The sequence below is a fragment of the Platalea leucorodia genome (assembly GCF_965183815.1).
Source record: "Platalea leucorodia genome assembly, chromosome: 10".
In the NCBI taxonomy this organism is placed as follows: domain Eukaryota; kingdom Metazoa; phylum Chordata; class Aves; order Pelecaniformes; family Threskiornithidae; genus Platalea; species Platalea leucorodia.
In genome coordinates this window covers 15,639,665-15,656,066 of record NC_138832.1, presented here as the reverse complement: position 1 = coordinate 15,656,066, position 16,402 = coordinate 15,639,665, and the positions used below count along the sequence as shown (strand labels likewise).

The 16,402-nt window shown below is 40.7% G+C and overlaps 1 protein-coding gene across 1 annotated transcript in view; it reads right to left on the bottom strand.

Annotated features, from left to right (window-relative positions):
• AFF2 (ALF transcription elongation factor 2) overlaps positions 1–16,402 on the bottom strand; it is a 343,526-nt gene that overhangs the window by 250,738 nt on the left and 76,386 nt on the right. The window contains exon 2 of the mRNA XM_082323594.1: positions 4,784–4,904. Within this exon, the coding sequence (XP_082179720.1) occupies positions 4,784–4,904 (121 nt within the window). The remainder of the gene's footprint in view (positions 1–4,783; positions 4,905–16,402) is intronic.

Here is a 16,402-nt window from a genome sequence, read left to right as displayed (position 1 = left end):
GACATTTTCTATTTCCTGAGACCAGATATTCCCAACCTTCCCTTTGTCACTGTAGTCTCCATCTTACCTCCCGCCCCCAGAGCTTTCAGGAACATACCAGCCATCCCTTGAGCTGACGCTCATTAGTTGCTGTGGGCTGTCCCTGGCTGGTGCCAGGTGCCCACCAAAGCCACTCTCTCACTCCCCTCCTCAGCTGGACAGGGGAGAGAAAATAAAACGAAAGGCTCGTGGGTCGAGATAAGGACAGGGAGATCGCTCACCAATTACCATCACAGACAAAACAAACTCAACTTGGGGAAATTAGTTTAATCTATTACCAATCAAATCAGAGTAGGGTAATGAGAAATATAAAACAAATCTTAAAACACCTCCCCCCCACCCCTCCTTTCTTCCCGGGCTTAATTTCACTCATGATTTCTCTACCTGCTTTCCTCCGATGGTGCAGGGGGACAGGGAATGGGGGTTGTGGTCAGTTCATCACACATGGTCTCTGCTGCTCCTTCATCCTCAGAGGGAGGACTCCTCACACTCTTCCCCTGCTCCAGCGTGGAGTCCCTCCCACAGGAGACAGTCCTCCACGAACTTCTCCAATAAGGATCTTTCCCATGGGCTGCAGTTCTTCACAAACTGCTCCAGCCTGGGTCCCTTCCACAGGATGCAGTCCTTCAGGAGCAGACTGCTCCAGCATGGGTACCCCACGGGGTCACAAGCCCTGCCAGCAAACCTGCTCCAGCCTGGGCTCCTCTCTCCATGGGGTCACAGGCCCTGCCAGGAGCCTGCTCCAGCAGGGGCTTCCCATGGGGTCACAGCCTCCTTCAGACATCCACCTGCTCCAGCGTGGGGTCCTCCACGGGCTGCAGGTGGATCTCTGCTCCACCATGGACCTCCACGGGCTGCAGGGGCACAGCCTGCCTCACCATGGGCTTCACCATGGGCTGCGGGGGAATCTCTGCTCTGGCGCCTGGAGCACCTCCTCCCCCTCCTTCTTCACTGACCTTGGGGTCTGCAGGGCTGTTCCTCTCACATATTCTCACTCCTCTCTCTGGCTGCAATTGCTGTTGAGCAGAAACTTTTTCCCCTTCTTAAATATGTTATCACAGGGGTGTTACCACCGTCGCTGACGGGCTCAGCCTTGGCCAGTGGTGGGTCCATCTTGGAGCCGGCTGGCGTTGGCTCTGTCAGACATGGGGGAAGCTTCTAGCAGCTTCTCACAGAAACCACCCCTATAGCCCCCCTGCTACCAAAACCTTGCCACGCAAACCCAACACATTAGTAGAGCTAGCCCGGCTGAGGATGTGGACCTTGTGCCCACCACAGGCCACAACAGTTGACTTTGCTGGGAAGTGTTTCATCTCATTCTGCTCCCACTGAGAGCAAGCAGAAGAGACAAGGTGGGAGCAGCTTGTGTGCACCAGGCCTTGAGTCTCATCCACACATAAACATCTGTTCATCTCAAAATGGAAAAGGAATTCAAACTGCACGTGCAGCACACTTGTTCTCACCTCATGGCCTCCTCATTTTACTTTAGAATAAACATGAAGAAACCCCTGAATTTAGTTTTGCACTTGCTTAAGAATACAAGTCACTACATATCCACTAAGAGTTAGATCCAGCTTTCATTGGTTCCCAGGAAACTGTACTGTGGCCGGTTCTTTGCAACGCAGAACTTACAAAGGAAATATCAGTCAATCACTTTGTTCTTTTTTTTTCCCCTATAGTGTAAAATGTGGGCAAGACCTAGCTTTCCTATTCAGTCTTAGTTCTCTTTGTTTTGCAAACTTAAGACAGATGTCATTATTTTTGTATGCAATTTCCTCTTATTTTTTAGCTTTTGCAATTAATAATTATAATGCTTTTTTAGGATAGCAATACATTATATTTTGCTCAATCCCACAAATATGACAAACTTTTCTGCCAAGCAATTAAAAAAAGAAATTTGCTCAGGAAAATCACCAGGACAATTTTTTGCTTTTTAGTTGTTGTTTTTCATAGAATGGCTAGCATTGGAAGGGACCTTAAAGATCATCTCGTTCCAACGCCCCTGTCATGGGCAGGGACACCTTCCACTAGACCAGGTTGCTCAAAGCCCCATCCAGCCTGGCCTTGAACACTTCCAGGCATGGGGCATCCACAGCTTCTCTGGGCAACCTGTTCCATGCCTCACCACTCTCATGGTGAAGAATTTCTTTCTCATATCTAATCTAAATCTACCCTCTTTCAGTTTAAAGCCATTACCCCCTGTCCTATCACTACATGCCCTTGTAAAAAGTCTCCCTCCAGCTTTCTTGTAGGCCCCCTTCAGGTACTGGAAGGCTGCTAGAAGGTCTCCCCGGAGCCTTCTCTTCTCCAGGCTGAACAACCCCAACTCTCTCTCAGCCTGTCCTCATAGGAGAGGTGCTCCAGCCCTCTGATCATCTTCATGGCCCTCCTCTGGACTCGCTCCAACAGGTCTGTGTCCTTCTTATGTTGGGGGCCCCGGAGCTGGACGCGGTGCTCCAGGCAGGGTCTCACGAGAGTGGAGTAGAGGGGGAGAATTACCTCCCTTGACCTGGTGGTCACGCTTCTTTTGATGCAGCCCAGGATATGGTTGGCTTTCTGGGCTGCAAGTGCACATTGCTGGGTCATGTTGAGTTTCTCATCAACCAACACCCCCAAGTCCTTCTCCTCAGGGAGAAGAGACATATGTTTGACAAAACATATGCTCTGTGCATGTTTGGTGCAAATAAATGCACACTAAACAGATGTAAAATCAGATATTATCATTCTTATGGTACAATAGATATTGACGGGGTGTATTTTTAGTTGCAGACACAAAACTTTGCAGTGATTTGCATATTGGTCTACCTACTGAAATCCAAATGACCACTTACATGAACAAAAACGTTTGCAGGACCTGCAGGAAGTCTCAACAAAATCAGTTCATAGTAGGTTATTATTCCCATAAATAAAGGGAATGCTAAAATGTGGCCCAATGCAGAAATAGTGCATTAATTAGATTTTTATAAAAACAAAACAAAAAAGACCCCACAAACAAACTGTCCTAGTGCATAGTCCTTATTTGGCTGAATAAGTCTCTGTCATAGATGAGTGGAATGCACCTCACTCAAAAGAGAAAAGCAGCAGTATGTTTTACTGAAGTAAAATAATAATTTGACAAGGTCCAATAAGTTTGATGGCAAGATTCACCTTATTAATTACTGCATGGAAGAAACATACAAAGGAAAATTGAGTCAGAATCAACTTAGAATGATTCACACAGACACCAGAGACACAAAGAGTAAGGAGGACCCTCCCATTGAGTCATGAGGTTCAGAGTGGACCCCAAACTGCTTTTGGAGCCCAGGTGCAGCTGGGACCAATCGTAGTGTCAGACTTGGTCAACGGTTTATGTCTAATGGAATTATCCATACAATATTTACAGTAATATTGAGTAGCTACATGGATTGGTAATGTTTCATTACTTTTAACTCAGCATGCTATCAGTCACTTAGCAAGGATCTGTCGTGGGCAAGGGATCTCTCCACCTTGGGTAAGGAAGGATCTCTTAGTCTCAGGTGAGGAATCTCTACCCTTGAGAGGCATCCCTGCTCAAGGGGAGAGTCACCTGGCGTGCAGTTCAGCTGCAATTCAGGGAGAGCTCAAATTGGGCCCATCCTGATGGTAATATTGGGTGGTGACGTAGTTGGCTGCTAGTCAATAGTACAGACAAGATAGATGCCTTTGTTTTAGTTCTGGTATCTTGTTCTGTACTTTGGTCATCTTGCACTTTTGGGTTCTGAAATCACCTTTTGAAATAGTTTTCAAGACACCTTCCCTCCCTTGTACATGAGCCAGGGGCTTTCCAGCTCGCAAGTTCACCCCAAGGATGAACTTGGCCCCATGAAGGCCCCATGAAGGCCCCATGGCCTGTTGTTCCTTAGCCAGCCTGAACCAAAGTACAGCTAGGAGTCAAGTGTATCCATCACACTCTCCCAGTCTATAATTATTAGACAGCATTTGATAATAATGCCAGTCTTTCCTCCTCCTTTTCAGGCAATTTTCAAAGACCCCTCATTCTCCCTATAGCTGCTAACAATGTAAAATGGAAAGATGAAGTGGTGGCCTTTCAATGGATGTCACTGATTGGGAGGAGAAAAAGATATGGAAATTTACATTCTGATGAATTCTTCAGGGAATATCTTACCGAAAATCAAAGCAGCAGAAATCATAAAGGGGGACATCCCTTGGTGATGAAAATCTCAGGCAGCAAAGCTCCTTAGAGAGAATAAGACTTGTCATAAGTCCCTTTCATATGCTTGTTATGCTCCCCAAAGATTCGGACAGTCTCCCAAAAGAATTCTTTGGATGGTTATGATTGCACAAGAAAGCTTATGGACTCATTATCCATAGAGAGAACACCGGTTTTAACTACTCAGGTGTAGTTTCCTCTTAAAATTAAAAGGACTAAGTGGTAGCTTTGTAGGTACGAACGCACTTGTAGAGATATCAGCTGCACGTACTTCTATTGCAGGACTTTGCTGTGTGTTTAAAGGAAGAAATCTTGAACTGGACTGTAACCAGAATTCCTGATTCTGTCAATGCTAGCATGCAATGCTAGGCAGAGCGTTCAGTTTATTCTGCTGCTGTATGCCGATTTAGATAATCAGCGTATTCAAGAGTATAAGTACCAAGGCAGGTGCGACACTTTCATTTCTTACAGGTGATGAGAAGCTTTATTTGTATGTGTAAAATGCATTCAGGTAAAAGACATTCTGAAAATGTCAAGTATAACAATGCAATTTACCTTGTAGGGTTCCCCAAAGAGGTTAAAACCTGAAGCAAAGAGATCTTCATCTTGCTGGACTTCCTGGTTTCTTCTCTCCCATTCCTTCCGCTTAAGTGCACTCCGGTCTTGCTCATAGTGGCTGGAGAAAGACAAAAAAAGACAACACGTTATTTTCCCCACAATTTAGTTACATGTTCATTACTATCAGTAAGAGCAGCAAAACATCAGAAACAATGCAACTCCTGGGGACAATTCTGAAAGAAAGAAGCAGCCTCTGAATAATTTTCCCAAGTGTAAATTTGGAATCATAATACTATATGAAATTGGGCAATGGGACAGTCAGTACACTTCTAAAACGAAAACAGACAAAAATGTTCTTTTTAAATTAACAGAGCATTATGCAAAAGAATAAAATACATTTTGACGCATTTGTACGAACAGTCTGTAAGATACATGCGCGCGCACACACACACACGCACGCATGTGTGCCCACAAAGAGTATGTCTGCGTAGAGAAAGCAAATGTGAAGTCACGGAAACAAAGCAACATCTTCAAATCCATTTAACTGTGTAACGCTTGTCTCCATCCATCCCAATGCTCCAGTTCAGCCTCATGTGATTTAGACCACCTAATTCTGTCCCACGTACTTGTTAAAATTTATGTACGCCTTCATTGTGGGTGTCAAGGGTGTTTTAAACAGTGTTTTTGTAGCAGGCTCCCGGAAGAGACTTTAGGATAGTTGATTCCAGTATCAGATAATTCCACACGCAAACAAACAGAAAAGGATCTAGCGCCTCAGCGTAGCAATGGCGAGTGGCACTTATCTGTATGTCAGCTTACTTTGTGCACCTGCCAGACCTAGATGACAAGCTGAGAGACGACATTCACTTCTCCTCTGAATAGCACTGAAGTACTTTGGTCTCTTGGCTTTGCAAACTACCTCCTGCTCCTCTGAGGGAAAAGATATAATTAAAACCCTGAAGGAGGGGGAAAAATAGGAAAGAGGAAAGGAAAAGATGCATGCTTCAACTTGCACTGACAACCCCTCATGTGACAAGCATTAAGGGACACTTCTGTGCTTTCAACCCATATTTGATTTGCTATGAGGCTTTTGGCTCTGCTTTGTGTCAGTTAATTAGCTACCAAATTCCAGACGACAATTTGAATAGCAGATTCAGTACGCGCACTGATGTTATCTGCTGTAAGCAGTATTTCCCTGATAGATTCTGGACATGCGTGCACACATCCATGCACACGCTCTATGTACAAATGCATACATACAAACATGCATATTACATATGTAACAAAGAACGGGTAATTCTCCTATCTCTGGCGAGAATGAATTAAATCTCCGTAGAGCTCCACTGCACTTGGAAGATAACCAAATATCTACAACTTTTGCCTTTTTAGCTCAGCATGATGTTGTATTGAAAGCTTCACACCGAGAGATATAATGAGGAATGAACTGCACGGTGATGAGGCTTTAACAGTGTATAAAGTCACTGATTTCTGAGTGAAACCACAATTACTAATTTGAAGCACCAGCTAATTAAAACCACAGCTATGTATTTAGCCTCTTGTTATACCTACTGCAGTTTATAATTATGAGGACCTCTTTATCTACTCAATTAAAGTTCTTATGATTCAGGCAGGTTGTGTTTGAACCTGCAAGCCCTGCAGAGAGCACAGGAAAGCATATGTCTGTTGCCTGATGACTCCATGTATCCTTACACTCATATTCTTGTTTTCGCACAGGGAAGGAAAGAAAAAAAGAAAGACTGATGCCACCATGAGACCCCTAAATAAAAAAATATGAATTAATAATTGGTTTAAGCAATTCAAGATCACTCAGGCTTGGATTGAATAAGGCTTGAGTATGGCTTGTAAACAGAATGCAAAGCCACCTACATAGGCTGAGCTGAATAACTTCTATCCACATTTTCCTTTCACAAGTTAGAAGGCTGAAAAGATGCCACATTTCATTTATTTATTTACAACCCCTCCTGATGTAGTGACGTCACTGGCACCAACATCAAGCTCCAGAACAGTTATAATCATCCCTGGTATTTTTGCAGAAGCTATAGTACTATTTGCTGGTTTCCTGAGGGAGACAGAAGGGAAATTGTTGTAAGCAACAGTCACTTTACTATACTACACGTGATCATATTGCTGACACACTACTGCAAACCACAAGCGACCTGTTCACTAAAAGGTGAATGGGGGCACAAGTTTCCCTTCCTTTCATGTCCTAAATCAAGATTAAAATCTACAGATATGGGAATAAGTGAGTACAACCTGTTTCCCAAACTGATACATGAAGATAGGGAAAAAGTTGACTCCATCTCTCCCCACAGCTCTTCTGGAGCAGGGGGCTGGTTTAGCCCAGGAATAATCCAGCCCAGGAGCAGTAGGAACACACTGTATTCACCCCTCTCACGGGAGATCCTCCACGGGATTTCTTTGGCAGTTTCACCCACAGATTGTGTGACGCTTGCAGCAAGATCAGATCATTATGAGGTTATGAGCCCAGTCTCAACGCCAGCAGAGTGGATCTAGCGTAAGCAGGATTTCATATCCTGCACAAGTAGCCTTTCCTTATGGGAGCCATCCTATCCCAGGCACTGCCAGCATTCACTTCAGAAAGAATTATTCATTAAAGTTAGAGCCGTGTTTTGCAGCTTCCCAATGGCAACCTTGGCCTGGAGTTTCAGGGTGAAATCCTGGGCCCGTTCAAATCAAACTGAATCTGGCCACTGCACACACAGATGACAGAATCACCGATCACAGCACAGAACAGATCTCGCCCTTCACGTGAGGTTCCAGCACTTCGTTATCTAAAAGCTGGCTCTGGTCTCCAGCATGCAAAGTATTTAGGGAACCAAGTGAGGCCATACCCTATCTGAGAAAAAGCAGCAAAGGCTCTAAGGCTATTTAGATATGTTTTGTGACACATTACAAAACCACAAATCCAAACCTGATGAAAACAGCAGTAATTCAAAATGGCATAATTTTTTATTTTTTATTTAAATATTTATTTTTTATTTTATAATTTTCCAACACAACATACTGAAGTATTTCTCTTTTAGCGCATGCGTTTATGAAAGGTATCTATTCCATGCACCCAAGAGGTAAGCACAAAGGTGCACCTCGGGCCCTTGACCCCAACGATGTTTACCAGACTGTGAGCATCCATTTTACAACACAAGCAAAGCCCTAAGTGGATTGCTACCTATGCATCAATCCAAATCTCTCTCTCATATATATTCTCTTGTGAAACAAAAAACAAAGCCAAAAAAATGCGAAGGTTCATTTTGGACTTTCCACTCGCACAGTCACACCCCAGCCTTCAGTGTACAAAGTATCTATTCAAAAAGAAGTGGTTGCTCATCCTGTCAGGTCAATTACTTGGCTTATTTCTCTGCAAATGTCCTTCTGCTATGGGAATGCTTGACAGGGCGCTGATTGTGGCTACAGAAAGTCAAATATTATAAGATCATACACAGATTAGCATAACAACTTCTTTGGGTTGCTTGGTAATCCAAAGAGGGATGCTGATTAGATCTCAAGGCTGCAGTGCACTGAGAACCTAATGGGATGCTCTCCAGAAACTCTTAATGCATCCACAACGCAATCTCTGGGACTTATGTTTAATATTTAGCTTAACTAATGTTCTGTGAAATACAGATATGTGATTAGTGGTGAAGGTGTCAGTGAAACCTATAGTCACATACCACGAGGAACACCAGAGTTCAGTCTGTCTCATTAGTATGAGAAATACTTCGTGACTCCTCTAAAGCCAGGAGAGTAGGAAATCACAAATACAGACTTTTGCAAACATTTTTAAAAAAGAGATTTAGAAGAAAACAGCTGCAGGCCACGATACTCACTGTATCCAAGAGGGCCAGTTCCCTAGACACAGCTGTTACATGACAATGTAGTTTAAATACATGAGCTTTATTGTTTTGTTACCACTTATTAGATTAATAACTGAATTTGAATGGGGAAGTCTGCACATAAATCTGAGAAGATCAGGAACGGTGAGCAGTAGGAATGCTACAAGAGCACACGAGACCACTGATCTACAAATTACCAGTGAGCTGGATATAGCAGAAAGAATAGTAACCATACCTGTATTATTGTTTTGGTATGTTTAACATCGAGGCAGGCTGCAAATGTGTTTTGAATAACAGCATTTGATACTTAATCCTTTAAAATCAGACCAGCATACCTCCATTTTTCATTCTTCTCAGCTACAGACACCCTAAGGGACACCGCGACAGGCCAGGTGCTCAGCCTGTATCAATCTGCAGTGTCAGCGAGGCCCACGGAGCTGCACCCTTCACACGCGCTGTGGCCCACGACGGCTCCGGGGACAATTCCAATCAAGCAGAGAATGGAGAAGGGGAGAAGGTGGCTGAGCAGGAGGAGGTTATATCAAGGCAAAAGATAACAGGCATGCATGTAGGTTTTGAACTGGAAGCTAAAAATGCTGATCTGGTGGTAAGAGATGGAAGTCACATATGCACTGTCTACAAAAAGGAGAACTAGAAGAAGAATAAAATTGGGGGCACTGGAAAGGACAGTGCAATCGTATGTGGTGAAAGTGAGAGGATGTGGTGCAAAAGATCTGGAGGGAAAAGAAAAAACCTTTTAGAACAGACTGCAACAGAGCAAGAGGTTAGAGAGAAGAGTTAAAGGAAAGCTGAAGGAGTAAGACCCACAGCTGAAGGCTGAGACCTAGCATTTGGGGTTTATCTAAAGCTACGGAAGTAGTCTCCCGAAGCACAGAAGACTAGGCAGGGCAGACTAGAGCCTGAAAGGCGGCAGAAAGAGTAGAAGAAAGTCAGAGCAGACAAGTTTGAAGAAGTAGTCACTGTGATATGAAGGAAAAGTAGAAGAGGAATAAAATGATCAAACACCTAATGTTGCACAAGAATCATGAATGAGAACAGAACACTGCTCTGTTGATTCAGTCGAAACAACAAAAGCCCAATAGGGAAAGAATCAATAAAAAAGCTGGAGCAGAGAGGCTTTACAGTAGTGACAGACCACATCCATGAGGGTAAATGAACAATATTCAAGAAAAACAGCATTTATCCACAAGTTAAGGAAGAAGTAGTTGCTGTTCTCATTAATGTCTCTGAATTCACAAAAATGCACACCATGATCAAATCAAATATTCCCCTGCACTAGTTCCACCCCTCCTTAAAATATCAGATATGCCTAAATGATGAAAGACATTCTCAAACTGAAATGTTTGTCATTTGTGGAAACAAGAAATAAACACAAGCTTCTAAACTAAGACACAGTGGATATAAAACTGTATACATTTGAGAACTGAAAGGCCTTTCCCAAGGTTATTTCTTCATAGTTCTGACTTTGGGACAGAACTGTTGCTCTGCCACGAGCACTCAGGAGGTTGGTGAAGTAAGCTCAGAAACAGCGTTTCCTCGAAAACTAACTTGTATGCCTGCACAAGGTATTAAACATCCCAAATCAAAAACTACTGATGAACATATTTGACTTACATGAGAAATCCAATTCAGGTCAATGAGAATACTGCCATGCTTAAAATACATGCTTGCTTTTCCACACCAGGGCAATTCTTTTTCAGTGCGTGTAAAAAATGTAAGGCAAAAAGCATTTCACCTGATAATCAAACTAGGTAAAAGACTACTTCTAGCAAATACATTACAATGGGAATTCAACTCTACATAACTCCAGATTTATCTCACCATAACTCCATTGATTTCATTTAAAAGCAGAGTACCACAATATTGTACAAGGGAAGGAGAACAGGCTCCCTTGGTATATTCAGATTCTCCCAGTATACACTCTGGTATTTCAATACATGTATTCCAAATGAAAAAGAGAAAAAGCAGCCTCGGGTCTTAAATTTCATTGCAGGTCTTAAAATATATTCAGCAAATGAGGGGAAATTCAAAACCTGATCTTTAAGCAGAAATATGGCCAACAACATATCTTCTCTGTTCATCTGAACTCTCTGTTTCACTTAATGATAAACATCATAAGCACTTAAAACAGCACAACTCCTCTTCCTCTGGTTATCACCATTGAACTTGCATCTTCATCCTGGTAATTTTACTACTTGACAGAGACCAATCAAGCCATGACAGAAGAGCTTTACAACTTCTCACTATCTTTCATATTTAACACTTACTTTAATGTTGTGGTGTTCTTCATATCATGAATAGTTACTGAAGGTATCTAGCACAGAACATATCTACCACTGCACTTCAAGATAAATGATTTATTTTAAAATATAGAATATTCTGTCTTTGATGTTCAACAGTTCTGTAGAGAAACACTTGAGATGGTCACTGGTTATCTATCCACATGAGCTAAATCTCTTAACAATTTGCATTAAAAACAATGCCATTCCTGTAGCACATTTGATAGAGAATACAGAAGATTAAAGCCTCTGAACAAAATAACACCCAAGAGACCCCTGGGCAATTTATGGAAATTTAAGCTAGGAGGCTAAGGGTTTGGCTTATATTTGTCATATTCTTCATTCTTTTTAGGGTTTCTTCTCCCCCCCTAAGTACCTAGAAAATGTTATTTTCACTCAATTTTCTCCTCTTTTTGGTATTATGCAGCCCCAAACCTTTCCTTAACGTGAATTTGGAAGGAACGATTCTGGGGGAATGGATGACAGAGATAAGCTCCTGAATAGTAAGCGTATAAAGAATAGATGAGGTTTCAAAGGGGAGCATTTATTGTTTCCTGTATCATAGCACATTGTCTTTCGATATGATTAGTTATCAGTCTGAGTTATCAAAAACTGGGATGAAATAAAGCGCTTACGCAGTTATGCTTCATTGATGTCAGCTAGGGGAGCATGAAAATCTCCATGAAGTTGGGTAATTGATGTGTAAATCAGAGCTCAATCACTCTGTAATAGAAATGGTCCCACTGAAAGTATGGTTGTTGAACAGTATTGCAGAGGGGTGGGAAAGAAAGAGAGAAACAGAGTCAAGATAAGACTTATTTATTAAAAATGATAATAACTGGCAATTTACACAATTTTCTCTTCAAGAGAGAAATGCTGTCAGATATATTTAAATGCAAGCTGCAGACCACTATATTTGGATATCCTTATTCAGCAATAATTAACTGTTTCTGTTTTATTAAAATGCTTGGGGACACGGTTATGGATATTTAAAAAGCAAATTAAATGAACATGTTCATCCTTTGAAAGGCAACATGTGTAAATGACATCAGCGATTGTAATTTGGCTAACAATGTGTGTTCAAGGTATGTTTTGGAGTCCTATTACAGTCGTCTTGTCAGTTCAAATTCGTAGTATGAGAAACAAAAGCAAAACGGAAGGAAAAGAGGGAAAAAAGAAAACTGAAGACAAAAAATGTACAATATAACCACAGCTCCAAAAGGACATTAAAAGACAAATATAGTCAGTAGAACATAAAATAGCTTTCCAACATGCGATATTTCTAGAGTAAATACCTGGTAAGTAAATAAAAGAGCTAGCTAATGTTATGGGGTTGGTTTTGTTGTCATTTTTTTCCTTTAATAAATGAATGCACATTAAGGCATTGATATCAACTTCCCAGAAACACCTGGAATCCAGTTATGACTTATACTAAACCACTGATAAACTCTAATAAACTTCCATAAATTTGAAATTTCTGAGCGCTTTTGGCATCAAAGGAATTACATTCAGGACAGGAGCTGGGTTAGGAAGCTCTATTAAATGAGTAATGTGCGGTGACTGTAAGGGGACTCTGATTAATACAAGGGGGTTGAATATGGAAAGAGGTTCAACCTAAATTCTGAATTTCATCGCCCTTATGAGTTAACAGCATATGACAGTACTTATTTTTTTTTTTAATTTGTTTTTAATTCTGTTGATCTCTCCTGGAATTTGAAGTTTCTTCAAAATTCACTGATGGCAATGAAGCCATTAAGTCTTTGCCAAAGTATATACACTATAATTCAAACATATTTCACAGCATATCTCCTAACGGCTTCCTAGCTGCCATCATACTTCACATGCCCATCAGCACCAGCATTCTACGTATTCATGTGATAGGGATGAATATAGTTGTGCTCAGTTGCATGCTGTGCATTATTCTTTATACGCATCACCAGCAAACATGTCATAGTACTGCTACAAAGTGTATATCTGTACACATATTACTCCCAAGGCATAACACTAATTTGATGTAATTAAAGATCTTCTGACAATGCTTGTTACAGGCTGTTTTTCCTTCATCTGGGTACCTCAAATTATTAAAAATGTATTGCAAATGTGCAAGTTTCTTTTTGTACATGCACCATTTCCAAAGATTAAAATGTATTTTAATATACAGAAACACAAAATCTTTTAATTTATTATCATTTAATGTGTACAGATTGCATTCTTACATCTGAGCTGAAAAGCATTTGGAACTCTACTTTTTGTCTTTACCTTTTTTCGTATTTACAATTAAAATTGTTCTTTAATATTGCTACTCAAAACTTTTCTAGGCACCTGTAGGATGCTTCCTTAAAAAGGGAATCCCACATCTTGCAAGTATTTTCTTGAAATATTGGCAATGATATGCAATACACAGCTAACAGAAATAAATCTAGCCTTTTAAAAAATGTTACAAAACAATCATTGATTAACACATCCTTTTGGAGACAGATGAATCAGCAGACTCAACTGCTTGAGTATTTTATCACAGAAGTGCTTCCGTGCTACTCCTACAGCTCTAATAAATGCACTCATTTACTAACAGGCACCTCTACTCCCTTGCGCATTTTCACATGCTGAGCAGCTCTTTAACCACATGTTCTTAAACTTAACATGTGCTGAATAACACCACCACAGGAAAATTAAGAATTCAGTAGGACGACTATTTCATTCCTCAATTTTAGATTGAAGGAGAAGTGCACGTAGTCTTCTGTGTACTGTGCACACATGCAGACTGGTTCAGAGACCCCAATGCACAGAAAAATAGTGCTGTAAGCCTAATATAATTTAATTGATTGTTATTCAGGACACTGTTTGGCTAGAGAAATTATCTTCTAAGAAATTATTCTTCTCTCAGTTGAAACCCTATATAATTGCCTCCATTTGTTGTAGTAATATCTACCGGAAAGGAAAGAGATGATCAAATAAATGCAAGGCGCTCTCGTTTCAAATTCAAGTAAACATGCATCCCCTTTTCAGTGCTGTTATGAAATATATTGCCCATCTTGGGCACTGGCAAACTGCAGGAGATGCAATGATTTTGTGGCTTCATGAGACTTACTGGACATCAGCTTGGAAAGAACCTAGACCGTTTCAAACTCCAAATTTTAAGCCTTCTTCCACTAGACCTTAAAAAGCCTCACAGCAATAAGGTGCCTGTTACACACAGCTTAGGAAAGAATAATAATATTTTGTACTTATTTTTCCTAAATAGATTCAGAGTCAGCAGGTCAATGGATTATCATCATCATTGGTTTCTAGTGAGGAAGATAATCTATAACAAATACTGCTCATGTCTTCAGCAAACATACAATGTTTATTCCTCATTTATAAACAGAGTACAAAGTATGACAAAATAATTTACCCAAAGCAGCACAAAGTTCATCAGCATTGCTGAGGTTTACATCCTCTCTAAGGTCACAGTTCAACTACAACTGATGCTACTGGCAATTTTCCCAGTGAATTCAATGAGGGTTGGATGGGACCTAGCCACTTAATAATGACAAAAAAGCCAGGTCTCGTAACACAGACAGCTCTAAGCAGCAGCAACTTATTGGTATAAACTAGCTTTTTTGTTATATTCCTCATGCTAACACAAATTCTTTATCCACTGCCAAGAGTTTAGAAAGTCTTAAGTACTAATCAGCAGATGCCAAAGCTACAGAGCTTCTATGGTCATTATTTACAACAGATATTGACTGCATAGATTTCCTGTTTGACAAATTCAAATTAAATGAAATTTAGGAATTTCTTAAAAAAAAAATAAAATCAAGCGAGATACCAAATACCACTTTCAGCTAAAGCACAATTTTCTTTTTTTTTTTTTTAGTGACGTTATAGACTGTACACATGACATCTCAACCGACTGGGGAATAATGAAATTTGCCTCTACCCCACAGTAAGTACTGCCACACACACACACACACACACACACACACCCCCCACACACACACCCCCCACACACACCCCCACACCCCCACCCCCACACACACCCCCCCACACCAGGCAGCAGATCACAGACCTTGTCGCTGAGAAGTAGTAAAGCAAATATACCATGCTCCCTGGAAAAACACTGCCCTTAAATTTAACTCAACATAGGAATGCTGTGCTATTGGGGATATAGCATGTAGGTTTACTGACACAAGTTTGAAACGTGCCCTGGGATTTGAAAGCTAAAAATGAGCACTTAAAAAAATTGTAAAATAATTTCACTTCTTTAGACAGAGCAAAATCACAACACAATCTTATTTAGAGTGGTCAAAACTACAACTTCATGTCTGAAATTATTTGAATTTTTAAGGTAGGTGTGATGCAAATGATTATCCCAGCACTGCAGTTTCCAGAGCCAAACAGAAACTATATCTGTTTCCCCGATTATGTTTTGAATGCGTTTGAACTCTCACATGTAAAACTGACTTCATGAATGATAGAAATATCACAATGAAGAAAACACGGCCATTTAAGGCCAAATTCCCAGAAGAAAGTAAGACCAAAGCTCCGTTTAACCCATCCAGCCTCTGACAACGGCCAACAGCAAATGCCCAGTAAAGCCCCTAGGAACAGAGCAAAGCGCTCCCCAAACTACTGACATTGCCCTGAGAAATTTTTGGCACATGAAGCTATGTGTTAAGTACAAAGGACCTCGTATCTTTGTATTTAACATCTCTCAAAGACTTTTCTCCAAAGAATGCTCTCAAACAGAATACTCTGTGGCTAGCAGCTTCACAACTCATCTGAAAATTACCACCTTATCTCAAACTAGGTTTACCGCTCATATAGGTCTGAAAACCTGATTGATTTAACAAGATTGTTTGTGAATATGTGAGCAGAGAACTCACATGGATTTTTGGGGGGCACCTACACTTACTGCAGGCAAACAGACAGGAAGCTTCTGTGCTCTTCAGTCTCTGGAGAATCTCAGGCGCACATCCCACGGCACTAACTCTACCATGCATTTTCAAGACCAGATACATGGATTACTGCATCCTGAATAATAGTTATTTACACGCCAAACCCTTTATATTTTTGTTCCTTCTGCTGTCAATCAGCAAATGAATATCACTTATTTTCATAACATGAACACAATGTGTTATTTAATAAAAGTGCATCCTTTTTAAATTCCCTACCATCAACCATTTGTCTAATAGAAATATTATACTATGTAACATGCAAATATTAAAATGCAATATAAGTTGAGTCTCATTCATTGGAGGCTGGCCAACTCCAGCACATTTCAGTATTTAATAATGAAATAGTCTAGTGTAAAAATATGTAAACTAGCTTCCATCCTGCTTTAATACTCACTTAACATGAGAAGAAAGTGAATGCAATTTTGTTTAAATATTAAACATTACATTTCTTCTTTTGATTATTAAAGTATTATTAAAGCTAAATGAAAATGTGTTTGTAACCTCCTT